This window comes from Podarcis raffonei, chromosome 7 (genome assembly GCF_027172205.1).
Source record: "Podarcis raffonei isolate rPodRaf1 chromosome 7, rPodRaf1.pri, whole genome shotgun sequence".
NCBI lineage: Eukaryota > Metazoa > Chordata > Lepidosauria > Squamata > Lacertidae > Podarcis > Podarcis raffonei.
The window spans coordinates 43,736,752-43,764,040 of record NC_070608.1 but is presented as its reverse complement, the minus strand read 5'-3'; the positions used below and the strand labels follow the sequence as shown (position 1 = coordinate 43,764,040).

Sequence of the window (27,289 nt, the reverse complement as noted above, 5' to 3'; positions counted from 1 at the left end):
CCATCACACAGCTAATAAGCATCATGCCTAGAAGGCCAAATGAAAAAGACAAGTTTCAGGGCCTTCCAAAAATTCTGCAATGTAAAAATTTGATACAGGTCCAATGGAAGGGAATTCCATAGCCATCAGGCTACCGCAGAGAAGGATTTGTTTCCTTGTGGTCACCCACCATACCAGCTGTGGGGAGAGAAGACACATTAGTAGAGTCTCCAAAGCAGATCAAAGTCAGCAGCAGATTGCATGACGGGGTGGTGGTACTCAACTGTCCATGGTTGGTTGTGCTGCTACTTGTTGCAGAAAACAGAGGGAAAGGGCCCAAGGCAGTTGCGAGGTGCAAATGCACTGACAGGAGCACCTGACTGGCTCCACTGGTGCATTTGCACAGCACCGACCTCACTGATGCCCTGCCCCTCCCGCTCTACCTCCTGGTAAGCAGTAGTATTGTGACCAACCAGAGGTCAAGTGAGCACTGCCATTCCACCACACTGCCTACTACAGCTTAAAGTGTGGTCAGATAGTATGTCTGCAGGTGCTCAATAAATAATTTGGACCCAAACGGTTCCAAGGTGTGTTAGGACATTGTTGGCCGGTGATGAAATATCACACTGGAAATTCTTTCTTCCTTTCCATTTGTATTAATCATTGTCTAACACTGAGAATGGTTACTACAAATAAAAAGGAAGAAAGGACAAATCTCTCCAAACTGAGTGAATGGGCATTATAATGGCAAATAATTGTTCAGTGCAAGTACATGTAAAGTGAAAGCCAAAAAAATCATAACTTTGAATATATACTAATGGGGCATGAACTGACCAGGAAAGAGAGCTTGGGACCATAGTGGATAGCTTGCTGAAAATGATGACTCTGTGTGCAGAGGTTGTGAAAAAGGCGGAGTCATGTTATAGATCATTAGGAAACTGCTGATATCACAGCACCATTATACAAATCTGTGGTGTAGCCACACTTGGAATATTGTGTACAGTTCTGTTCACCGCACCTCAAAATAATATTGTAGAGCTGAAAAGATGTAGAAAAACACAGCCAAAATGATCAAGGGACAGTAGCAACTCCCCTATAAGGAAGGGTTACAACATTTGGGCACTTTTAGTTTATGAAAAAAGGTGAGTAAAATATGATAGAAGTATACAGAATTATGGATAATGACCCTTGGGATCCCTTACAACTCTATAATTCTATGATTCTCTTATTTATTCTCTAAGTTTTAGTCAGCATAGGCCCACTAAAATTAATGAACATGACTAACTTAGGTCCAACATTTTCAGTGGGTCTGCTGTTAATAAAACTTAGCTGAATACAACCCCAGGAATTTCTATCCCACAACCACTGTTAAAGCAGCATAACCATTGTACTGATCTTGCATCCATTTGAGCTTTGCATAGGAATGTTATACTGTACCTCTTGCATTTACTGACCAAATTATAGATATATCCATACGGGCAAAAAGAGATAATGTTCTGTGTACCTGATAAAGTGGGAACTAGTTCTTGGAATCTTAAAATAAAAATAAGCGTTAAGTCTGCAATCCTAGCCCCACGTATCTGGGATTAAGCCCAGCTGAATTTAGTAGGATTTACTTTTGAGTATACATGGCTAGAAATGCGTTGTTAAGTCTTTGAAGAGTCACAAGGCTTCTGGGAGACACAGGAAGCTGTTTCTTACCAAGTCAGACTACTGGTCTACCTATCTCAGTACTGTTACATTGACTGGCAGCGGAGAGACTCTCTCCAGGGTTTGAGGTAGGGGTTTTTCACAGCCCTACCTAGAGACACTAGGGATTGAACCAGGGATCTTCTGCATGAAACTCAAGATGTTCTACCTCTGAGCTACAACCTTTCTCCAAACTTCTGGTTGTTTAGATAACCCCTTTTATATTATCAAAAAGGAAAAAAGGGAAGTTCAGATATGTTCATCTATTTTAAATTTTAAGGAACTTAAAAGCAGATGCTGCATAGATATGAGCAATTCACTTTCTTAAATAAGGAATTGGAGAGAGAGAGAACGCACAAGTCAAGGAAAGAACCAGGCGTGAGTCACTCTGAGTGGTCACCATCACTTAATAAAAATAGCTTTTCTCAATTTTATAGTCCACACAATTGGCGTCTGTAGTAAAAAGAATCTGAATGTTTTACCCTTTCTATTATTAGATTGTTGGGTGAGTTTGAGCTTCTTTCTCTAGCCATCTTATTCCACAAGACTTGGCTTCTGCTGACGTTACTGGGAGTTTCCTATTCTACTCACAGGGTAGCTGAACATGCCCAATAATGGGTTCCAACTCACCAGCTGGAAAAAAAAGTTGAGTAGATATTGACTCGTACACTGGAGGGAGATAAAAACTGCAGGCACCAACAGGGAAAAAACTGCTTATACAAACTTGGATAAAAGTATTTGCTCACAGTTGCAGATGATTTAGTTTTAACTTTACAAGAGCCAGACACTAGTACGAAAAGAGTTTTAGAACTAATACAAGCATTTGGTCAAGTAGCAGGTTTTAAGTTGAACAAACAGAAAACGAAAGTACTGGACAAAAATTTAACAGCGGTTGAAAGGGAAAAGTTTCAGAGTGAAACGGGGTTAATGGTAGCAAAGAAGGTGAAATACCTGGGGATTAATTTGACATCTAAGAATGTGAATTTATTTAAAGATAACTATGAGAAATGCTGGTCAGAAATTAAGAAAGATCTAGAAGTATGGTCAAATTTGAGACTTTCCTTGTTAGGCCGTATTGCTGTTATTAAGATGAATGTCTTGCCTAGAATGTTGTTTTTATTTCAAACATTGCAGATTTTAGACAAAATGGATTGTTTCAAGAAGTGGCAAAAAGACATATCTAGATTTGTCTGGCAGGGCAAAAAGCCCAGAATAAAATTTAAGATACTAACTGATGCAAAAGAAAGAGGGGGGTTTGCCCTGCCGGACTTAAAGTTGTACTATGAATCAGCGGCGTTTTGCTGGCTGAAAAGCTGGCTGCTTCTTGAAAACACAGACATTTTGGATTTGGAAGGGTTTAACAACAGATTTGGCTGGCATGCATATATATGGTACGACAAGGTAAAAATTCATCAAGGTTTCAAGAACCATATTGTTAGGAAAGCATTGTATAAGGTTTGGATTCGATATAAAGATTTGTTGGAAAACAAAACCCCCAGGTGGCTGTCACCAATGGAGGCTAAGGAAGTGAAAAAACTTAATATGGAATCCAAATGGCCAAAGTACTGGGAAATTATAGAACAGGAGGAGGGAAAAGTGAAATTGCAGAGCTATGAGAAACTGAAGTCAAAAGTAAGAGACTGGCTTCATTACTATCAGATAAATGAAGTCTTCAAACAGGACAGGAAAATTGGCTTCCAGGTGGAGAGGTCAAAATTAGAAACAGAGCTATTGGAACCCAATACTAAGAACTTGTCAAGAATGTATAACCTGCTGTTGAAATGGAATACACAGGATGAGACGGTTAAATCAGCTATGATTAAATGGGCACAAGACATTGGTCATAACATTATGTTTGCTGACTGGGAACAGTTATGGACCACCGGTATAAAGTTTACGGCATGTAATGCCTTGAGAGAGAACATTATGAAAATGATTTATAGGTGGTACATGACCCCAGTCAAGCTTGCAAAAATTTATCATATGCCCGATAATAAATGTTGGAAATGTAAGGAAACTGAAGGTACTTTCTACCACCTTTGGTGGACGTGCCCAAGGATCAAGGTATTCTGGGAAATGATTTATAATGAAATGAAAAAGGTGCTTAAATGCACGTTCGTGAAGAAACCAGAAGCCTTCCTCCTGGGCATGGTAGGCCAATTGGTGTCAAGGAAAGATAGGACGTTTTTTATGTACGCTACAACAGCAGCAAGAGTACTATTAGCGAAGTATTGGAAGACACAAGAACTACCCACACTGGAAGAATGGCAGACTAAGGTAATAGACTATATGGGACTGGCTGAGATGACCGGCAGAATCCGTGGCCAAGGGAAAGAGACGGTGGAAGAAGATTGGAAGAAGTTTAAAATTTATCTCAAGAACTGTTGTAAAATTAATGAATGCTAAAATGTTTTGGGTAATGCAAAAAAGAATTGCAGCGATTAGCAATTGGATATGAGAAATAAGATCTAAAGAAAGTATTATATTGAAATTAGGGGATGCTGAAAAGATTGATAACAGGGATGCAGAAAGGGGAGGTATGGGGAAGTCGCTGAAAGAAGGCTTAAGAAATGAAAGGTTAAGAAATTATACGTGTTTATATGTTTGTATGTCTTGTATTGTGTTGTATTGTCTTGTATTATGTGTGGAAAAAACCAATAAAAATTTTTTTAAAAAAAAGTATTTGCTCACAGGATGCAATAAGTTCATCTTAGCGGAGAAAAGGAAATCTGTATATTTTATCTTCTACTTCTATACAGTTTTAATACTGCTTTATTGTTTAGTTGTACTTTATTTTTTATTATTTTATTTTCAGCCAGGGTTGGTTTTAGCTAAAAACTGTTTCAAGGATGAAGTTCTTTTAAAAAAGTGTGGTAAATATTTTCAAACAAATCGGAGAACAAGATAAATAATCCTCCCAGTTGATGCTTCAGCAAGACATTCTGAAAAACAAACACTGTGGTTCAAATTATCATTCTGCTGCCACCTAAAACTTAATAGGAATTACTGAGTCTTGCATGATAGCGAATCAGAATGTGAAATGGAATGGGGAGAAGACTTTTAAAATAATGTCAATAGATTGAAAATATCTTATTATAAATATGCCTTAAAGATTTATTTGAAACGCTGATATTTAGTATAATGAAAATGTCTCCTAAAATGTTAATGTATTCAACATTTAAAGGCACATCATCTTGACTTTAAACCAGATAAAACAGGTATGCAATGTGCATTTTGTCAAATAATTGTATTGCTCCCAAAGTCAGTTTCTGTCTTGTTTCAGAAACATATTTGAAATGCATCTGCTAGGTTAATATGTATATAAAACATTTCCTTAAAAAGAATGGCTTCTTCCACCCATCTGTCAAAACAACAGTTCAGTATTTCCCCAGAAAATGATGGTGAGATCATCGATAGAAGAAAAGCTATTTGAAGTTTGAACTGTATTTTATACTGTTTTATTTTGGTTGGTGGCATTGCATGCCTTTTATTATTTTGTATACCGCTTTGAGATTTTTTAAATGTTTAAGCAGTCTAGAAATATTTATAATAATAAAAGAAATATCAATAAAAATTGTACTTTTTGGGTTTGTCACAGATTTGAATGACGTCACTGATATTGATACAAAAGAAACTAGAATTTCAAAATACTGATTATTTTCCAGTAATCAGAAATTAGAATTACTCATAATAAACTTCTGCAATGTTTTGCAAAAATGTGAAACATAACCCTCGGAAAGAAAGCTAAAATATTGAGAAATTCTAATTTAATATAAAAAAACCCACATTTCAAAAGGAATTCCAGATATCTGGGATATAGCATCATAGTCTAGAAGTTTCCACTGAGAAAACTTGATTTGTAGAGGCAGAAGAATCATAAGTAGACTCAAGATTCTTTATATTAACCTACTGAAGTGCTTTGCCACTTATTCTTATTAATTAGGACTAACCTACCTATGTAGTTCCGTATCCCAAAAAACATGGGATGGGATGCCATTGCACCATGCACCTCCCCACCCTAGCTTCACATCATTGGCTGGCAGAGACAGGAAGATGCACCACATGATAATGCCATGTCACACCATGTTAATATTACATTAAAAGGAAAAAGCTACAGAGTGCTTCTCCATGTCTCTTATAAATGTCTAGTTTGGCCCCTAGACCGCCATAGCCCTATTTAAGAAGCTGGAAAGATAACGAATCTGCACACAACTTCAAAAACTGGGGTAAAGGCAACAAAAATGGTAGTAGCACTCATAAATTAATAATTAATAAATTAATAATTAATTAATTAATAATAAAGGAGAACCGCGTAAGTTTTGGTGCCAATCACTGGGACCTGAATGTGCATCTGCTTTGCTACTAGTCAGTTTTAACACAACTAATATCCATTTCCCATAATCAATTTTCAATACTCATATTAACTATTCAGACCAATATCTTAGCCATACTCAGAAACCATACAATGAAAGAAACTAGAATTAATAATTAGGATTGAAAATTTAACTGAAGGTTTTCCTAAGAACTATTGCCTCTGGAGGTCATTCGAAGTCCTTTGTGATGTTTTGCCTCCAGTTTTCCCACACAGACTTCCTCTTTTCCCAATTCAGAAGCACTTATGGTTTCTGATGTTAAAGTATGCGTGTTTGTGTCACACACACGCACACACACACACCTTTCAAACTTTCCCCTTTTCCTTCAGAGTGCCAAGCTTTTGCGTAACAACCACAGATTTTACCTAAAGTAAATCATCAATGAAGTGAGTGTTTAATCATCAGTTACCAGTATGTTCCTAAATGCTGCATTATTCCAAACATTGACTGAACCTATACTGAACAAGCTGTTTGCTCTGCTGTGCAAATGATGAGTGATGAATTCATAAAAAAAAACCTCAAGGAAATATCTGACAAAGGCTGAAAGCAATATAAAACAATTTAAATAAAACCTAGCCAAGGTATAGGTCCTGAAACAATATTATTTTCTTATAACTGAAATTCTCTTGCACTAGCAATGTACGCAATGTAAAAGTTTTAAATAATTTCTGACTTGCAAGAGAAAGCAAAAAAAAAAAAAAAGCCAAGCAATAGTTAAAAATCAAAGGCCACTTTCCAGACACAGGTTTAGAAAACTGATTTCATACCTAACTTTCAGTGTTGTTACACCCTGTTAAAAAGAGAGTCCTAACCTGATTTAATGTGTACCCAAACAAGGAGGAAATTGGATTTTCCAACCATGACATGCCACTGGAACTCTCTGATACACAAAAGCAATAAAGACAGTTCCTGTCCATAATTCATAGATCGCTTTAATTTAAAAACAGTACTTATAGGGGGAAAACCACACGGCGAAATAAGAGTTTAGCAGAGAACTCAAGTTTTAAAGTTTACCAAATAACATCTGGAGATAAAAAAAAAATTGGAGGCATCCTAAAAAGAGAGAATGAGCCTGACAAAGAAATTGTGTCATGGGGGGGGGGGGAGTGGACTCTACCTTAAAAATTTGTAGAAAAGCAACCCAGACTCCGGCTATAAACAGACCCTGAAAACAATAAACCTAGCTAAAAAGTTAAAACAATACTCCCCAAAAGGGAGGCAGAGTTTGAAGGAAAGACACAGAAGGTGCAACATTGACACTTTCCCATCAGGGCAAACTAACCTCCTATTAAACCAGTGAAAAATCCCCCCAGCTGTTTAGGATCAATGTTTCAGCACCTCAACTGCCTGATGCAGCCATCAGAGCTACAGAAAGAGAGTACTGGCTGCACAGGAGAAAGCAAAAAAAAAAAAAAGGCAGTAATTTGAAATAAAGGGCAAGGGAAGGGAGCTTTGCAACATGCCAAGTCTGTGTTTACTACGTTTCAGAAGCAGGGATTCAGTTCACAGCCAGAGAGTAATCTGAGCTCTGCACCATGGACAGTGACTGCTGCTGCAGCTACTGCGGCTGCCTCCCTGTACCCAGATCACTCAACCCCTGCAGGATTTAAACCGGATATCACCCACTGCTGAAAGCCAGCCCACTCACACAGCCCGCTACACAAATACCCCTTTCCCCAGAGTCCCTTGCCCGTTCTCGATGATATGCTCCAGCCACAAATGCCATTAAGAGGCAATGAGCTGCACCATCTGTCCCGGAGATTTACTCCTGCTTGCCCTTTGCACTAGGAAGAAGACAAGTTTCGCTGACCGAAGTGCCAGCATCCATCCTCTGTCCCCTGTCTTATTGGAACTCACTTTAGGAAAATCCCAGGACACCCCTCACCCCCCCCAAAAAACCCCACTCAACCCTACACAGTTCCATTTCAAATGCACATCAAATACAGTATCAAATACAGTTCATCCATTACTCCAGAGAACCTTTCACAAACTATTTCCAGAGGCGTAGCCACGTTAGTCTGTTGCAGCAAAACCAGGGGAGTCCGGTGGCCATGCAAAGAGCACACACCCTATTCGAACAGGATAAGCCCCAAAATGCAGGATAATCACTTAATTGAATTTTCATCAGCATATGTCAAGTGGTATCTGCTTCATGAGAGACAGCCCTAATGCTGGTATCTATCTATACAAGCTGTCCCACATCCCAGATACATTCCTTACACAGTCGATATTCACTGAACAAGCCATGGCAATGCTCCTCTACCTTCAGATGCACAAAAACACCCCAGGAAAATCCAAGTAATTAACCCACCAATTCCTGCCCAGACAAATCAAATCCTTACTCTGGATACCTGGGCCCACCCTAATTTAGCACTTTCGGCATCGATGGACTACTGCCCACTCCTGGTGCAGAATCACAAATTATCAGGCAAGACATCCAGCTTGCTGTTAGAGAATCTGATTTGCATGCAGAAACTCTCAGGTTCAATCCCCAGCAACTTTAGGTAGGGCTAGCAAGGTCCTGTCTGAAACCCTGCAGAGCTGCTGCCAGTCAGTGTGGACAGTATAAGGCAGATTCCTTATCTGTCTCCCAACAAAATGGTACACAGCCTAACCCCCATACCCATCCTATGCGTTCCAGGTGACCAGTGTCCACCAAATGCAGAAACACCAGCAATGCTCTCCAGGCAGATCCCTACTTTGCAAAAGTGTAAACAAACCAGTCTTAAGCCTTCGCCAAGGCTTGCAAACCTCTTGCCTCATAAAAGCATACAGCCTTCCCTTGTCCAAGTCAGCTCACTCTTTACTCAGCAAAGGACCAAATCCAATCTCTGAAATATTAATTCCTGACTTGGGTGAAAGGCGACTCACCCCTTGCCAGCAAGCATCACAGTGGCACAGACCCTGTCAACTTTGGGCAGATCTCCAAGGATGGCGGCTCTTTCAATCCCTACAAGTATTGGCCAGAACCTCAGTCTCAACTATTGGGGTGCATGGACATGCCTCCCACTTGCCTTCGCGTGGCCTTCCCGCAGCGCCCCCTGTTGGGCGAGGGAGGTGGCAAAGCTTTATTAAGCAAGGAGAAAGAGTTCGCCTCAATGGAAATTCCCGTTAGCTGTTGCAGCAGGGGTAAAAAAAAACACAGCAGGACGCCAGCGGGGGAGGAGGCGAGCGAGGCTGCCGGGCGGAGGCGGAGGCTGATTAAATTCTTCCCGGGAAGGGATTAGGGAGCCGAGCAGAGGGGCGAGGCAGCGGCTCCGCACGCTCCTCTGTACCGGACCCGAGGCCACGGAGGGCGGCGTTCCGGACACGCTTGGCTCCACTAACCCCAGGGTCCCTGACCAGGGTGGCTGCTCAGGTAGCAGCTCTCGCCGGATTCGTTAAACAGGGGCAAAAGTGAAGTGCACACCGTTGCCTTAAGACTCTGTGCCGGTTAATCCGAAATAGCCGACCGGCGCCCTGATTCTGGGGTCACAATTACTACTAAACACAGATTAAAATCCCACGCGATTCACAAACAGGCCCTGCGGTGTGTTACATATGCTCCCTTTAACCTTCCCGATTGCATACAAGGAGGGGGGATGTGTCGTGGTTTTTTTAAAAAAGTAAGTCATCAATTCAATGAGATCTATGGAGTTTGCACTTCGTGGTTGTGTAACTGCGAGACCCGAGTGGGCTGGCAATCTGGCATCCGGAAGGCAAAGTAGAAAGAGCGCGCGCGGGTTGAAGAGGACGACAGGGAGAGAGGGTGGTCTGGTGGCCCCTGCCATGGGAAATAAATCCCACCCCAGCCTCCGATTTGCGAAGCAGGTGTCTCAACACAGAGACCGGCCCCCACTCTGTTTATCCAGGGTGACTTCCATCCTCGGGGAAGTCTGCTCTTCAAGAAGGAGCGTGCGCATCTCCGCCTTGCCAGCAAGGAGCAAGAAGCCCTTGCTCCCATCCCAAGGGAAGAGGTGGGTGGCATCCACTCCTTTCCCACGCTCCCTCCCCAAGGAAGAGATGGCGCCAAGTCCCTGCCCCACTTCTGCTCGTCCCCAGGTCGGAGGGATCCCCGCTCCCCACTTCAACTCCCCATCCGCACGCCCCGCGGTGCCTTTATTTACAATCATCGGTCTCATCCTTCTCGACCCGCAGGCCGACTTTTGTTTGACCCCACCCATCAGATCCAACGCCAGTGCAAGGGGCGGGGGGGTCACTGGGTCCTAACTTTCCGCCATAACGCTTCTGCACCCCGGTCTTTCTTCCCTACGCAGGCAGATGCATCTCTCCACTATTAGTCTTCTTACTAACGCCGAAGCGAGCACCTGCTCCTTTCCGCCGTGGGAAATACGAGTCCCTAACTCGCGTTCCCGAGGAAGCTCCAGCCTCCCCTCTGCAACTCCTCTCCCGTCCCCCTTCGCTACACCCCGTCTTCGTCCCCCAACACCTTCCGGGATCGAGGGGGTCGCTTTCCCCCAAGCCCCCTCCCCGCCCCACCGCTGTCGCCCCAGCTTCGCAACCCTGTTCCAAGCAGGCCCAGCTTAGCCTCCGGGGCAGCGCGGGGAGCCCGGGCTGCTTCGCCCGCGGCCCCGGCGGCGGCATCCTCTCGCCAGCCCCGCCACCGCCCTTCGGCGGGAACAAAGAGCCCCCAGCCCCGCTGCTGCGGCTCTCCTCTGTCTGTCTGTCTTCCTTCCTTCCCCTCGCTCGGCTCTTTACCTGCTGCAGGGCCGCTAGCACCATCAACAGCAGCGGCGGCAGGATCCGCGGCGGCGCTCCCGCTATCCGGCACATGGAGGCGAAGCGGTGGCGGGGGGAGGCGTGCACGGCGGGGCGAAAAGTCCGCGGATGGGGGCCCGGCGGCGGCGCGGGCCAAGGCGGGAAGGGCGGTAGGGGGCGGCGGAGGATCCGCGGCGCTCGCCTGGGAGGAAGGGGCGACGGAGCTCCCGGTCCGGCTGCCGCGTCCGGGGTGTCGGCGATGGGTGACTCGCACAAAAGGCAGCGGCCGAAGGAGTCTCTTCGTGAGGGGCGCTGCCGAGAGGGGGGGCTGGCGGTGTTAGCGGTTCCCGCGGGCTTTCCCCGGGCACATAGCCCGTCTTCTTCGCTCCTGCGGCGGCGGCTGCCTGCTTGTCCTTCTCGCCGGCCGGCTTGAGGCAGCCTCCCTCCCTCCTCCTCCTCCTCAGCGCGTCGCCAAGTGCGCCCTGGCAGCGCCGCTCCGACGCCGGCTCTGCCGCTGCTGCATGCTCGCCGCGAGTCCTTCGCCTCCTTCACTTTCTTGCCTCGCTTCGTCTCCCCGCCGGCCAGCAGCCAGTAGCGGCGGCGGCAGCAGCAGCAGCAACAGCAGCAACAACCCCCTCCGCTTGCACACACGAGGATAACAATACCACAGCAGCCTCTGCCTCGCTCGCGCGGCGTTCCTGTGTGCGCCTGTATGTGTGTGTGCGCGCGCACTCGCGTATGTGTGTGTGTATGTGTATGCCTTCACTTGCGCTTGGCTGCTGCTGCTGCTGCTGGCAGCTTCACCTCCTCCTCCTCCTCCTCTCCTCCTCCTCCTCCTCTTCTTCCCCCCTCCTCCCCGGCTCTCCCTGCCGGCCGCACGGCCAATGGGAAGCAACCGGCTCCAGCTCAGCTCAGCCCTTTGCCCGGGCCAGGCAACCGCCCGCAGCTACCCCGGAGCGAAAGGTTGAACTGCTGCTGCTGCTTCAGCCAGAGAGAGGTGCGCAGAGGAAGCTGAGGGTTTGTTGTGGGCACTTTACCCCTCAGCCAGGACCACGGCCGGGCGTGTCTGGTCTGCACACACACAGAATGGGGATTTTAGGCGAGATGATAGGGAGAGAGAAAGAGAGACTTGAGGTAACGTTCCGACACGACCGTGAGAAAGCCTCGCGCTTTTATTATGAGCCGGGTGAGAGGACTCTCCGGCGAACGTGAGAAATGCCTGTGCAAAACAAAAAGCCGAGGCAAGCCAAGGCGGGCGACGCCAGGGAACGCTGCTCTTGCCCCCATTGTCTGGAGGCGTTTTGCGACGAAGCCACCTGCTGGGGAAAGCGGCTTAGCTGAGGAGGCGGCTGCGTCGCCTTTTGTTTTTGCTCCTCTCCCGCCATCGCCCAGGAGCCTGGAATGGGACCAGCGCGCCAATTAGGAAGTTTTCGGTCCCTGCGCTTCGTGGGTTGGCGGACCTTTTTTCAACCCGCGGGCGCCCCTCCTCGAGATTCTGCTACCTGCGTCGTTACTCGCCAAATGTGCAATTAAATATTGCACATACTGTATATGTAATTGCTTTTTTAAAATAAAAACTTTGCCTGCTGCTGCTGCCTCTGCTGGGCAGCGCTCCAGCCTGCGTACCCAAAAAATGTCAGGCTGCATAACGGAAATTAGGAAGGTTGCTGAGTGCACAGGAAACCTCGAGGATTAGTGCTGGGTCATTTGCAGAGCTGGCAAGGATTTTTCCCTCACCCTACAGGTCACTGAGCAAACTTGCTTTGTGTCCATGCATCAAAGCCTCCTGCCGGAGAGAAAGAGCAAAAAAACAACCCGGGGGTAGGGAGAGGAGCGGTTGCAAGCGCTGGCCCCCAGACAGTGTCCTAGAAGCGACTAGGCTCCGGATAGCTGTTGAGAATCGAGCAGTTCGTTTAGGATTGTGCTTGCACGGAGGGCTGAAAAACATTGAATCTGGAAACTCTGCAAACGGCTGTGCAGGTCTTTTCAGGGCAATGCTGGATTTGCAATGACACACTTTAGTAAGTAATAAGGGAAAACAGATACCCTTTTCTCCATTATTAGCGCCATCATGTAGATATAAGACTTCATAATCGAACACATTGCAAGCCTTCTTACCTCTTGGTTGTGGGGGAAAAACCCGAATGGGCTGGCTGCACAATCTTTTTTACTTTGCAGCTGAACTGCTCCAGAGCAAATCTGGCCTTTGGTGATGGCAGGACAGAACTTGGGGGCAGGTGTCCAGGCCTCACTTGCAGAATGAGCAGGGGCTCCCTAATATGCTTGCCACCTTGTGAAGAAAGTGAAGTGACTGATACTACCATCTAAAGGTGGGGAAGCAAGAGTGTGGCATAAGATAGAGCAGAGACTAAAATTATATAACTACAACCAGTGGTACTTTGCAACATTTTTAAAATTATATTGCTACACCCAGGCATCAATATAATAATTTACTCCTCAGTTTACTCTGAATATGAGTTGTGTAGATGGCTATGATGCTAACTTATTGTATTAAAACTATATAAAAGTTTGGGGGGGGTTTACTAAAATTTGGCATTTATCTATGGCCCTTGAGGTAGTATAGTAGTGGACAGATGGTTAGGCATGTTAAACTGGGCCTCAAAAACCCTATGAATATTGAGCAATTTGCTATCTCACAACCTGATCAACCTCAAAATGCACTTCCTTGAGCCCCTTGGAGGAAAGGCAGGATACAAATGTGATAAATACTTTAAGAATAAATCCCAGTGTGAACTTCAGCGCTGAAGAAGTTATACTCCCTGAGGGGTTGTTACTGTCCCAGATCTTTTGCACTCAAGCTCAAATATCCAGCCCATTCTCTCACTTTTATAGACCAATTATCCCCCCAACCCTGTTTTTGCCTGCAGGGTGCTTGGTGTGCTGCAAAGCACAATGTTAGTGATATCACGGCTACTCACCATCCTAATTTGCCCAAAGGTGTTTCTATATAACCAATTTCTTGCACAGTGCAATGTTCATTAAGCTTGCAATCCTACACTCTCATTTACTTGCTAATAAGCCTCATTGAATTATCATTTGAATTATGGTGCTGGAGGAGACTATTGAGAGTCCCATGGACTGCAAGAAGATCAAACCTATCTATTCTTAAGGAAATCAGCCCTGAGTGCTCACTGGAAGGACAGATCGTGAAGCTGAGGCTCCAATACTTTGCCCACATCATGAGAAGAGAAGACTCCCTGGAAAAGACCCTGATGTTGGGAAAGATTGAGGGCACAAGGAGAAGGGGAAGACAGAGGATGAGATGGTAGGACAGTGTTCTCAAAGCTACTAACATGAGTTAGACAGGAGTGCCTGGTGCGCTCTGGTCCATGGGGTCACGAAGAGTCGGACACAACTAAACAACAAAAAGCCTCATTGAACGCAATGGGTTATATGACATAGGATGGAGCTGTAAATTGTTAACATGTTTCAATAGTCCAAAAATAGTTTAAAGTATTTAAAAGATGTGTTTAAAGTATTTAAAAGATGCATTCCCCCTGTAATTGTAAGATTTATGGAATAGTCTCCCAGGAAGGCCCTCCTGCTGCCAACTTTGTCATCTTTTTTGGTGCCAGGCCAAAGTGCTTTTGTATTTTCACAGGCATTTGAGCTGCACAAGTGGTGTGATACTGTACTGTTAAACCTATTTTAAATACATTTTATGTGATTTTATCATTGCCTTTTTTCCCTTGGTTGTAAATGGCTTATACTTTTCTTTTATTGGAAGCTATGTATAAAATTAATTAAACCTACCACAGGTTAATTAGTCCACAGTTACGTAAATTTATGAGAACTTTCTGATAATTTGTATGGCCAGTGCCTAAAACAATAAAACTAGTGTGGCTTAACAGTGTTGATCTAGGACCTGGGAGATCAGGGCTTGAATCTCTGTTCAACCAGTCAATGTCTCTCATCCTAGCCTATCTCACAGGGTTGTGGGTGAGGATAAAATCAGGGGAGAACCATGTACACCACGATGACCTCCCTGAAAGAAAAAGTGGTATATATAAATGTAATGTATTAAAGTAAATATAATAAAATTGGACTGAAAGGGTTGGAAAAACTGTCCTGCTACCATCCAACAAATACAGTAAGTGGATGTTAGGTTAACCTTTTTTAGGTAATCTTGAACCGAAGAGTTTCTACATGCAAGCTTGTGCCCTACCACCGAGTTAATACTAATAATATTTACTGTAGAATTTGCTAGTGTAAGAGGTCAGAAAGGAAAATGGAAATGATGTTGGGAGGAAAAAAATGGGTTGAGGAATTAAAATTTTTTTAATGAAACTTAAGTTCCAAGGGTATCTTGGCAGTGCTAGTTTTGGGAGACGAGAAAAGCTCAGCACTACAGGTAAAGTCAATAATTGTTTCTGCAAGGGGGAGGGGGGGAACCCAACCTCTTTGCTTGCAGAAAGCAGCTCTCCTTGGATTCCCTCCAAATCTCAAAGACTCGCTGATGCCTTGATCGTGCATCATCATCGACTGGGATTTGGACAGCCTTATTGCCTTCTTCTTCTAGATATGGATTGGACCGGGTGTGACTCATGACCCAGCTAGTGAAGCCTTTAGTCACCTTGAGTAACCATTTCCTTTTAGGAAGACCACTTGAGTTCAGATGTTAGAAAAAGCGAGTCAATCAAAAGGAAATGTAACATCATCTCTGTTATCTAAATAAGGCTTAAGTAGGGCTTAATTAAGTGTCTGAAATTGCCTTTTGTGCTGGTGTGAATTTCACCGTACATTAATTTTAACTAGGAAGAGTGAAGGCTAATAAATCTGATCACTAAAAATTCATACCGTCCAGGGTCCAATAGCCAAAAACAGCCATAGGGGTGCTAACTTAGAGATACCGATCACCAACTTCCTAACACCAGCATCTGTCAGCGAGGGAGCCTGCAGCTACTATACATTTAGTAGCTCAAACCATGCAACAGCAGAAGCTCTCTCCTGATATGTCCAGGAAGCCAACGTCCCATTCAGCAAACACAACTAAATCTGAAAGCTAATATCTTGCCCAAGGTCACCTAGGGGAGCCTGAGTCAAATACTGCATGCTAGATAGTTGGCTAGCCCCCAAATCTGACGCTTAAGTGAGCAGATTATAGATGGCCCTTAAATATCATAAGGGGGCATTAATAAAATAGGAAGGTCTAAGGGTAATAATAATCAACAGAAATTAGATGTGGCATTATAGCAGGAGGCTAGCAAAGTTCTGATTTTCAGCAGTTCTGACTACTAAATGAGATAATAACATAATTTCTTTACATATAATAGATTCTGAAGAACCTATGGCTGAGCTAGATTTGAATATGACCAATGCTGAAGGCGAATAGTTTATCTGTTAGATGACACTGGCTAATGCTTTATGTACACAGCTGTTTAGCTGTCCCAAAGAACAGATGCCTCTTATTTCACAACAGCTCAACTCTCCACTGCATTCTGTAAATCAAATTCCACACTTCTTCATAGGTGTTTTGAGTCACAGGCATGCAGCACAAGGCTATGCATGCTTACTCAGAAGTTGTCTAGAGGAAAGCATTCTGTATGGCTGGATGGCTTATCCATGGTTCTCCAGATGTTGTTGGATTCCCAACTCTCATCAGCTTCAGCTAGCTTGGCCCATGATCAGAGATAACGGGAAATGTAGTCCTTCTGGAAGGTTACCCATCCTGCTGGCACTAAAAGCAAGATTTAGTACAAAGCCCTGGTAAGCGTTGGCCAAAATTAAGATGCGCTGGCAGCACTAGTAGTGATTTATGTAAAATTCAGAATGTCATCTCATTGGTTTTAAATTGATCTGACTGGGTTTCCAGCCAAGTGCCCATATTTATTATTTTATTCCTACCACACCCTTAACTGCAGAGAATGAAAACATTTGATGTTTGCATATATTTACATGAATTAACATATGCAGTTGAGCAATGATCATTCCACTTTGAAAAGTGGCCTGTGTGGTGCCCTTTACCACTAAATACTCCCATACCAGTTATAGCAGAGTGACATTTGAAATGGTAGCTAGGAAAACTGTTTTCGGGATGCCGAGATGAGATGATTAAAAACTGCTGACACGAAGATAAACAATTAACATTTTCAGATACATTTCTTTTGGTCTTGACATTTGCAAAAGCAAAATATTTTCTGGTGTTTTCCCTGTAACAAAATGTGGTGAAGTGTACTGAAAAAAATCAATTTTCAAATAAAAAAACACTTTCTGCTCCTGAACTGCTTCAACATGTTTATGTTTTTATATTTGGTAAAGTGCTTTAAGATTTTCTGTTTTTATGAAATGTGGTTAATAATTTTCCACATTTCATAATAATTTCATGAAAAGTGGTTAATAAATAAAATATTTTCAATGCTCTTCTGACTTGGATTTTTGCAGGGGGGTGTTAAAAAAAGCATTATATTTATATGGATCAGGAATATTTTTGGACCAATATTTTTATTGTTTCTAAATAATTTGAAACAATAATTTGAAAACAATTATAGAAAGCTGTACAACTGGTACAGTGTTTGTTACCCGTTCCAAGGAAAACCAGTCAATAGTTCTGTAATAAGCCTGTTCTGTTCTTCATTTTTAAAATCTGTAAGCATTTTTCAGAATGTAAAGCACAAAATATAAGCGAGTCCATTTGGATATTAAATAATTTATACCACAGTTATTTTTCACAGAGCGAGTCCTGGACTCTCATATTCCTGGATCCAATCTATCATTAAAAGCCAGAAAATGAAATAGACTTTATAGCATACCTGGAAGATGACCAGGCCTTCGCTTTGGCTGTCAGTCTACATGGTGCAGTTTCAACTGCTACGAGTAACCAAATTATTAACAGGAATAGCAACTGTGTGAAATAAAAAAAATGCTTTCACAGCACCTTTCAGCTGACACGCAGGGTCATATTCTGCTTTCAGCTATACATTTGTAACTAAGAGAAGCATCTGGCTTGTGGCATTAGCCTGTTGCCATGATGCTTGTAGTACGTGCTTCACTAAGTCACCCACTGCTGCGCTGCTCTGAATGCCTTCAGTTGACGATTTGAGTAGAATTATTCAGAAATAAATGAATAGGATTGTTTGTTCTCACAAAAACAAGGTGATAAGCAAATCACTCAGATGGTTTAAATCATAGCGTAGAATTGCAGAGTTGGAAGGGATCCCAAAAGTCATCTACTCCAACTCCCTGTAATGTAGGTATCTCAGCTAAAGCATCGATGAGAGATGGCCATCCAACCTCTGCTTAAAAACCTTCAAGGAAGAAGAGTCCACAACCTCCCGAAGGAGACCATTCCACTGTCAAACAGCTCTTACTTTCAGAAAGTCTCCCCCCCCCCCAGTGTTTAGTTGGAATCTCCTTTCTTGTACCATGAATCCATTCGTTCGAGTCCTACCCTCTGGAGCAGGAGAAAACAAGCTTGCTCCATCTTCCATATGACAGCCCTTGAGATATTTGAAGATGGCTATCATAGATGGCTAAACATACCCAGCTCCTTTAACCGTTCCTCATAATCCTTGGTTTTATTTATTAAAAAAACAAGTAAAGGTAGCATATAGTGAAATTCAACCTATCCAGAGATGAATTTTCATATTGTATTGGAAAGTCTAGCTATCTTTGAACATAGTCTTTTTCTAAGATGCAAAAGTATATTCAGCATTGCTTGGTGTTCCATTAAAAAGACTCTACATCTGGCAGAAATAAAAAATAAAATAAAATATGAGCTGTTCCAAAAGGTCACACACTGTGATGATTTTGACAAATGTAATGTGCATGGTTTTTGATAAAGATTTGCCCTGAAAAGATTCTTTTATGCTTTCCTCTATAACCCAATAATGCTGGCTTTATGGCAAGATGCACTATACCACTTTTGATGAACTTCTAGAATGAACTTTATTGCAGTTTTTTAAAAAACCCAACCACAGTTGCCTAGTAGCGTAGGAAAATTAGTCACCAATTCTGCCTTCATACGGGCAGTTCTAAAATTGAACCCTGACCTTTGAATCCAAGAATCTTGTCCTTAGGCCCACAAGCCACACTTGCTTAAAAGCTTGGAGTCATATCCTCCAGAGCTACAAACAGAAGTCTGTGAATTCCAGTGCCTTTGATAAACAATGACTATTTATCTTGTTCAGATTCCAGGAAGCAATCTTATCTAAAGTGTTATGACGTCCTTTATTTCAATTTATGAGATACTCACAATTGGAAAGGTCGGCGGTTCGAATCCCCACGGCGGGGTGCGCTCCTGTTGCTTGATCCCAGCGCCTGCCAACCTAGCAGTTTGAAAGCACCCCCGGGTGCAAGTAGATAAATAGGGACCGCTTACTAGCGGGAAGGTAAACGGCGTTTCCGTGTGCGGCTCTGGCTCGCCAGAGCAGCGATGTCACGCTGGCCACGTGACCCGGAAGTGTCTCCGGACAGCGCTGGCCCCCGGCCTCTTGAGTGAGATGGGCGCACAACCCTAGAGTCTGTCAAGACTGGCCCGTACGGGCAGGGGTACCTTTACCTTTATATACATTAGATAGGAGAACGTGAACTATAGAGTTCTTTGTTTGGTATAAGAGTTTTTAAAAGCAACAACAACAACATAATTGAACAGGGTACTAGACTGATGAATGACAGTGGCACTTGCCACAGATTGCCTCTACCCACAGCAACCTACCAGTGCTCAAAATTTTGGTTAAAAAAACCAAGCAAAGTGCAGTTAATAACTGCTCCCCACTGAGGATGCTGATGTTTTGTCAAAAGGCCATAGGTATTCCTTATATACCAATGGCCGTAATACTTGAGGTGTCTTGAACTCTGTAAGCACAACACACAAACACTGTGATTATAATACATTGCGTGCACCCCCCACAAAAAATTAAACTTGCAAGGTGTGCATAATACACATGCTTAATTCCAGTGAATTCATTTCTGGAGACTTGGAACCTTCCATTGTTTTGGTCAGCGAAAAGAAGTATCTTCCCTTTATCAGCAGAATTGGCGCTACTATAGGTGCCACATAATACCCATTCCACATGTGTTTCGTGTGGCAGCACCCGCACTTTGGAAGTCCCTGCCTACTGAACTCAAGCAGCACCTCCACAGAGTTCTTCTCAGTGCCTACTAAAACATTCTTGTTTAGACAAGCCCCCCCAAGATGTTAAGAAAGTTGAGGTAGTGTTAATCTATTTTAGTATTTTGACTTTTGTGCATGGTTATGAATATATGAGAAAATCCACAACCATGTACAAAAGTCAACCATATATATATTCAAGTGCTGTACAGTGGTACCTCGGATTAAGTACTTAATTCATTTCGGAGATCCGTTCTTAACCTGAAACTTCTTAACCTGAAGCACCACTTTAGCTAATGGGGCCGCCTCCTGCTGCCACACCGCCAGAGCACAATTTCTGTTCTCATCCTGAAGCAAAGTTCTTAACCTGAGGTATTATTTCTGGGTTAGCAAGAGTCTGTAACCTGAAGCGTATGTAACCTGAAGCGTATGTAACCCGAGGTACCACTGTATATATTTTTAAATAAATAAATAAAATATATGTGCTGATTTTGTCCTGTTTTCCAGACTCAGTTCAAAGGGCTGATCTTGACCTAATAGGCCTTTAATTTCTCAGTCCATATTGTACGGTTATGAGCATGAAAGGGCTTATTGCTATGGCTATCAGGTGATCATGGTCTAAAGAACAAGAATGTGATCTAATGGCTCTAGTATTTTATATGTTGTTGCCAGAGGATCGGGAGACAGCTAGACGAAGTTTGAGTTGTGAGTTTTTAGCTGAAGATGGCTAAAATTCTGGTGCTTTTGCTCTTTGGGAATTTAAATCAAGTTTACTGGTTGTGCAATGTTTGTTTCCAATAAGCAGTTTTACTTGGAAATTGGTCCCATTGTGATCAATGGAACTTACTTCCTACTTTGTTTATTTAGGATTAGAGCCCCAGAGAGGTATTATTTTGGGCAGCTTTGAGGCCAATACTAACCATAATGCATCTATCTACCATAATGGACCTCAGGACAGTGGAAATCTCACTAGAGAAGTGAACTGAACAGTCATCCTTGACTGCAAACATTTTTGAACTGTTCCAGTGTTTACAAGAGAAGAAGTTATTCTAGCCATGCGAATTCAGCTCCAATATTCATTCATTCCTTCAGTTTCTATACTATCCTTGCTTCCTCCCAAACCAGAGCTCGGAGCAGCGTACAAGATAATTAACATATTACTACAAAATGTTCTGATAACAATCAAAAACTAAGAACAAACCATTCTACTATTAGTCTGCCACATGTAAGAAAAACTCTAAACATCCATCATGCTGTAAGTAAAAGGAAGGGTTTTTTGTTTTAAATGTGCTTGCTTGGAACCACAAAGAAATCACGCAACAACACTGAAATCACCTTCCATCTAAATATTAAACAAACCAGGCCCAGGATTGTTGTTGTTTGCTTTTTTTTAAGGGAAAGCAACCCAACTGCTAGACTTGTCCGTCCCTTCATTTTGACGGTATTTTTATGAGGCAATGTGTTTCATAAATGAAAATATAAGGCATAATGCTTGCATTTAAAAGCAATGGTGTGTTTTTTCTTCCTTCCTTTGAACAACCTCATTTTGTAATTTTAACAGATGCTCGCTTTATAGCAAAGTTTACAGGAAAATAAAACTTTCCAAAAAAGGTATATACACAGGATTCTTCTGCTTTAAACTCAACACTGGATAACCAAACTAGAGGTCTGGGACAAATCAACAACAACAATAACAACAAATGTAGTGTGAAACAGGATGATTGTGGTGAAATTGCAAACAAAGGAGTCCACCTGTGTCCCATTCATAGGGCTGCTTTTCAATTGGGGTAGCCTAGAAATGACTCAAACAACACCTTATCAGCAGTTCAGATAAATTGGAACTGCTGATCTGCTGATAGCATCCCATTCTCTCCCCACCCACTCCTGGCATTATACTGGGTGTGTTGCAGCATGCCTAGCTATTCATTTGAACTAAGAGGCCATTTTTGGCTTCACACGGTGGTGGGGTCAGTGAGATGGTGCCCTTGGAAGAAAGAGGCTGCCATTGCTAGGATGGTGGACAGGCCCAGAACTTTATTTGTGGGCATCGCAAAGGCAGAAGCAGAGGGATGGGGCCTGCTAGGTTGGTGTACTATAGGTTTGCACCTGCTGGCTAACTTGCTATCATTGCGGGCCATGAATATCAGAGGCACTTGCACAGTGAGGACGTATCAGTCCCCATGCATCCATTGCTGCCTTGTGGTACCAAATCCTTCTGCCCCTTTTGCTTGTCATAGCAGAAGCCTCTCACACCTATGAAGGTGTTGAATACTGAGTCAGATCCTTGATCCATCTAGTCTAGCCCTGGAAGCCTCTCTAAGGTCTCAGATGGAGCTCCTTTCCATCCTTGCCACCTCAGGCCTTGTAGCTGATATCCTGGTAAATTAACCAAGTCATGCCACTAGGTGATTTCAGACCAGACTTTCCCAGCTTTGTGTCCTTCAAGCATTTTACATGGTGGATAGGAGTTGCATTCCAAAACCTATGATAGACACCAGGTTGACAGACACTGCTTTAAACTATGAGTGATGGTCTTACAGGGAGAGGACTCTTTAGAAAGTAATTTGCATTACTTTATCTATTTCAGAATAGGATAATCCAGTTCCTAATGTGCTTAGGAGCCCTCGTGCTCATTCTGCTGAGAGACACCCTGGATTTCTGCCCCAACATCTTGCCCTGATGCTACCACTAACTAAATCTGGAATCTATATCATGCATAGCCCCTGAGCTATGCCTCCTCATTTTACTTCACAAGGTATCATCATTGACTGCTGGCTCTGGTTCTTTTTTTCCCCAGACCACAGCACTGAGGTAACTTTTAATCTTTGTGAGAGTACAAAACAGCATTTGCTTAAGCTCAGATCATCCAAATCTCTCAACTATTTATCTCGCACAACATAAGCATCACCATTAATATAGTACCACAATTGCTAACTATAGCTAATACAGCCAATGACAAATAAAAATATTTTGCTTTGTATGGGAGGCTATTTCCGCGACTGATAACAAAAAGTGTAGAGCTCTGACATAGAATAATGAGATTAATTTTAAAAGCAGGCTCAGCTTTAGACATCATGTCCAAAGGCAATGACATGATTATTGTTATTGTCTTGAAAGAAAATTAAAAGTTTGGGTTGATGGAAAACAAACCTGCTTGAGACACTCCAGTGACTTTGGCGATTAAGCAAATGGAAGAATTGTGTATAAAACTGATGGGTGAAACAATATGGGGCATGTTTTAAGAGGATTTTCTAGAGATCGGATAAATGGCTAATATTGATTTTATTGAGATTCCTGCTGTTAAAACATTGCACAGTGAGCCCAGAATTTCCCAGAGCTTGGCTGCTTGGGAATCTGAGTTGACTTTGCCTGTCAAGCAAGCTGAAGGACACTGAGCAGTTAAAACTATTTTAATCTTATGTTCTACCTCAAATTTAGGATGAAGCTAAGGCATTAGGCCTGCTGAGAATTTCCTGTGCAATAGAGTGCATTCCCACTTTTTAATCTTTTTCTTTTTATGCATTATAACAGGATTTTCATCACACAGCTTGGCAGTACCATACACTGTTTCGAACACATGCAATGTGCAACCACAACGACAGATGCCAACAACTTTTTGTTTTGTTTCTGAATTTTCTGGGTTTTCCACAACAGAAACATCAACTTCAAATTGTGTTAAAAGGCAGAAAACTTCAGCAGTTTTATTTTATAGTGAGATGGGTTGATCTTTCCTAGAAATATAGTCTAGGAATAATATAATAAGCTGGGTTGACCTAAAAATATGCATGATTTGAGAGGTGGCAACTTTAGCACAGTATTAGAAGCATACATTCATTCCGGTGAGGTCCTCATTCGAATTCATCTGTAGGATTGTACAGTGACTAATTCAAATAATTTACTGCTTATGCTGTACAGTATTAGGATAACTTATGAATTATGCTATGGTTAACAGCTCTAAAAACTGGAACATATGGCAACAAACTCTATGTGTTCCAGAAGCCACACATGAAATACTGCTACTCGTATATTAGATATCATAGCCCTGACTCTTCACATAATACGTAAAAAAGACATTCCACATAGATGATTTTTAAAGTTTGACCAAAAAGTGGCTTTTCTATTTGTCGTCTATTGAACAAGTAAAGTCAGCATTACAATTTTTAAAAATACTGAACTTTAAATGCTCATTGTCTTATATGGGTGAAGGATGATGCACCATTTAATGACTGCAGATGTTGTTTCCCTGAAATCCACCCCTCCTCTCTCACACACTGCAAGCATTCTTAATGCCATTTTAATGGCAACTTTGTGTGTCAGATGCTTCTTCTTTGCCGCAGAATGCTGACAGAAAATTCTATCATATATTAATATAGGAAAAACCACAGAAAAGTTGTTTCATCTTCTTCCAAGGCACACATTTTAAATACCAATTTAAGACAGCAACAATCATTCCCTCTAAGTACTGTTTACACCGTTCATGGCCTTGCCGTTTCATCTTTGATTACTTACAATCTTTTTCTCCTTCCTGATTACTGGCACTTCTACCGTGTGCCTATGCCTACCTTTTGTTAGCAAAACACAATACATACTGTACTAGCATACAGATTAAAGGTCATTGATTGTGTTGTTTCACATTCGTATAATGTACACAAGCTAGCCGATGGACTGATTTCATCAGATGCATTCAGCTGCAGAGAAAGCTTGGGTTGAAGAGACAGACAGACAGATGAGGTGAAGAATGGGCAAAAAAGTATCTTCCAGCTCAATCCTATGAATAATAATAATAATAATAATAATAATAATAATAATAATAATAAATTTATTATTTATAATTGGGCGGCTCCCAATCGAGTGTTAAAAACAATACAGCATTAAATATTAAAAACTTCCCTAAACAGGGCTGCCTTCCGATGTCTTTTAAAAATAGAAGAGCTGCTTATTTCCTTGACATCTGATGGGAGGACATTCCACAGGATGGGCGCCACTACCGAGAAGGCCCTCTGTCTGGTTCCCTGTAACCTCTCTTCTCGCAATGAGGGAACCGCCATAAGGCCCTCGGTGCTGGATCTCAGTGTCCAGGCTGAACGATGGGGATGGAGATGCTCCTTCAGGTATACAGGACCGAGGCCGTTTACTCAGAAGTAAGCCCTCTGTGTTCAATGAAGCTCACTCCCAAGAAAGTGTAGGTTTAAGATTGCAGCCTTCATAAAATAAAAAGATGATAGATATTAGATAAGTATGTGGGGCTACAAGAAAATATATGCTGGTCAATGGGGAGGGGGAAAGAGACCCAAAGCCTAGGTTGAAGTAGTGGAAGAAAGAATCTGGGTTGCACATTTTCTCATATGTTCAGACAACTTCACCCAGTTCTTATTCCTTGCGTAAGTGCATGAGCTTCCTGCTACTTCCTCCTCCTAATATATTAATCTCAACCATTCCTAGTTTTTCTTGCGGAAGCATCAAAAGGATAGACTTGGCTATTCAGGTTCCAGAGAAACTTCAGTATATTTAAAGTCAAATATCCCAGTTTTTGGATAAACTCTAATGACTCGGAAAGCCTTTATGATTTCATAGTCATTTACCTTGAGGTAACATTTATGGCAGCTGATATATCACAATTTATAGCTGGTCATTCAAAGCTTTTGTAGATGAGAAGCACTGCTGTTAGGAATATACCAATTCCTTTCCACTTTCCCCTGGTCCTAGCCAAGAGAGTTAGACGTGATCTCAGAATCTTGCAAGAATGGGTGGGCATAAGTTCCTCACTGCTGATATATACCAGGAACTGATTTTCATAACCAGTTTTGACCTGGTGAAATGTAGTAAACTCACCACTGGCTTTGTATATTCTCACATGAACTGACTTTGAAGCTGCCCATCTGCAATTAGCACCTGGAGAGCACATAGGTCATCTGCGTACAGACTTCCCCACCATGGTATTTATTTATAAATTTGCATCTAGAAATATAAATTAGAATATGCAATTTGTATGCAAGCCGTGTCCTCTTTCACCCTTTTTGGGGGGATGGGTAAGTGGCCGTCTGAGGGAGACAGGCAAACTTGGCTACAGAGCCCCAGAATAAGGCCCTTTTCAGGAAAGTGTGTAAGCAAACAGTCTCCAGGCTTTTTCATATAATACAGTTGTACCTTGGATCCCGAACGCCTTGCTACTCAGACGTTTTGGCTCCTGAATGCTGCAAACCCAGAAGTGAGTGTTCTGGTTTGCGAACGTTCTTTGGAACCCGAACATTCGACAGGGGCTTCCGCGGCTTCCAATTGGTTGCAGGAGCTTCCTGGAGCCAATCAGAAGCCGTGCTTTGGTTTCTGAATGTTTTGGAAGTCGAACGGACTTCCAGAACAGATTCTGTTTCGCTTCCAAGGTACAACTGTATAGGTACAACACTTTATAACCTATACTGTATAGATCTCTTGTTAAATAAAAGTGGTTTATTATGGAGACAAAGCAGACTCAAGTAACATGAAAAATAGTGAAGAAGCAGAAATAATAATAACAGGTGCTTCTTCATTAGTTCATTAAGGTCTGGGTACCAATCAGGGATCAAAACTGAAAGTCTTTTTGTTCAAGCCACTTTACACAAAGTCTGCATGGTCTGTGGACTCTCCAGTTATGGAGCGGATCACCTACTTCATATTAAGTTGTCAGGCAGAATCAAGGGGAGCAGATTGATTCCTGGACTTGCCTCTGTTTATAAAGCCTACCTTTGAGGATTGGGCAAAAGGCACATATCTAGCCCCAGCAATGTGAACCAATCAATATCTTACAAGTCAAAGAGAACGGACAAAGACTGCTAGAGGAAGTGCTTATAAAAAGCCAATTAAGAACCGAGCAAGCCATGAGAGATGTCAGGCACCAAAGCTAGGTGACTGCAGCTCTGCCCGGCAACAAGGTGGACGGGATTGAAACCGAATCTCCACGAGGTCAGATAACAATTCCTGGAAAAGCGGAGACCACATCACAGTGTGGGGAAAATTGAAATACATGGAGAAAATGCAGCATACACAGCCTAGTTAGAACTGGCCACTTTGCAAGTTATTCTGGCTCCCCAAAATGGAGTTTGGGGTGCTATTTTTTTTAAAAAAAATTAGACATGCCAAGCAAACTACAGTGTATGCCATGATCCATGCGTTAGTCTCTAAAGTGCCTCAAGACTCTGTTGTTTTAACTGCTCTTAGTCATTACTGGAGCTTTCTGTTCTTTCTTGGGTTGTTTTACTGAGTCTCAGCACAACCATACAGTACTACAAGCAGATGGGCATTCAGCCGCCGCCTCCTGGACCAATTAAAGAAACTGTAAAAACTGGGCTTATGGGATGTCAGAGTGGAACTCAAAATATCCAGCAGCAACTGGCTATGCCCCTTTAGGGAGGTCTGCTTCATATTTTGAAAGCCATGATTAGTGGGCTATCAGTTCACTTCAAAAAATTATTTGTCTCCAGTTACAATTGCCCTTTTTATTTGG

General features: G+C 42.6%; 1 protein-coding gene across 1 annotated transcript in view; it reads right to left on the bottom strand.

Annotated features, from left to right (window-relative positions):
* CDH2 (cadherin 2) overlaps nt 1–11,532 on the bottom strand; it is a 124,981-nt gene extending 113,449 nt beyond the window's left edge. The window contains exon 1 of the mRNA XM_053396327.1: nt 10,740–11,532. Within this exon, the coding sequence (XP_053252302.1) occupies nt 10,740–10,814 (75 nt within the window). The 5' untranslated portion in view covers nt 10,815–11,532. The remainder of the gene's footprint in view (nt 1–10,739) is intronic.
* Nucleotides 11,533–27,289: the final 15,757 nt, after the last annotated feature.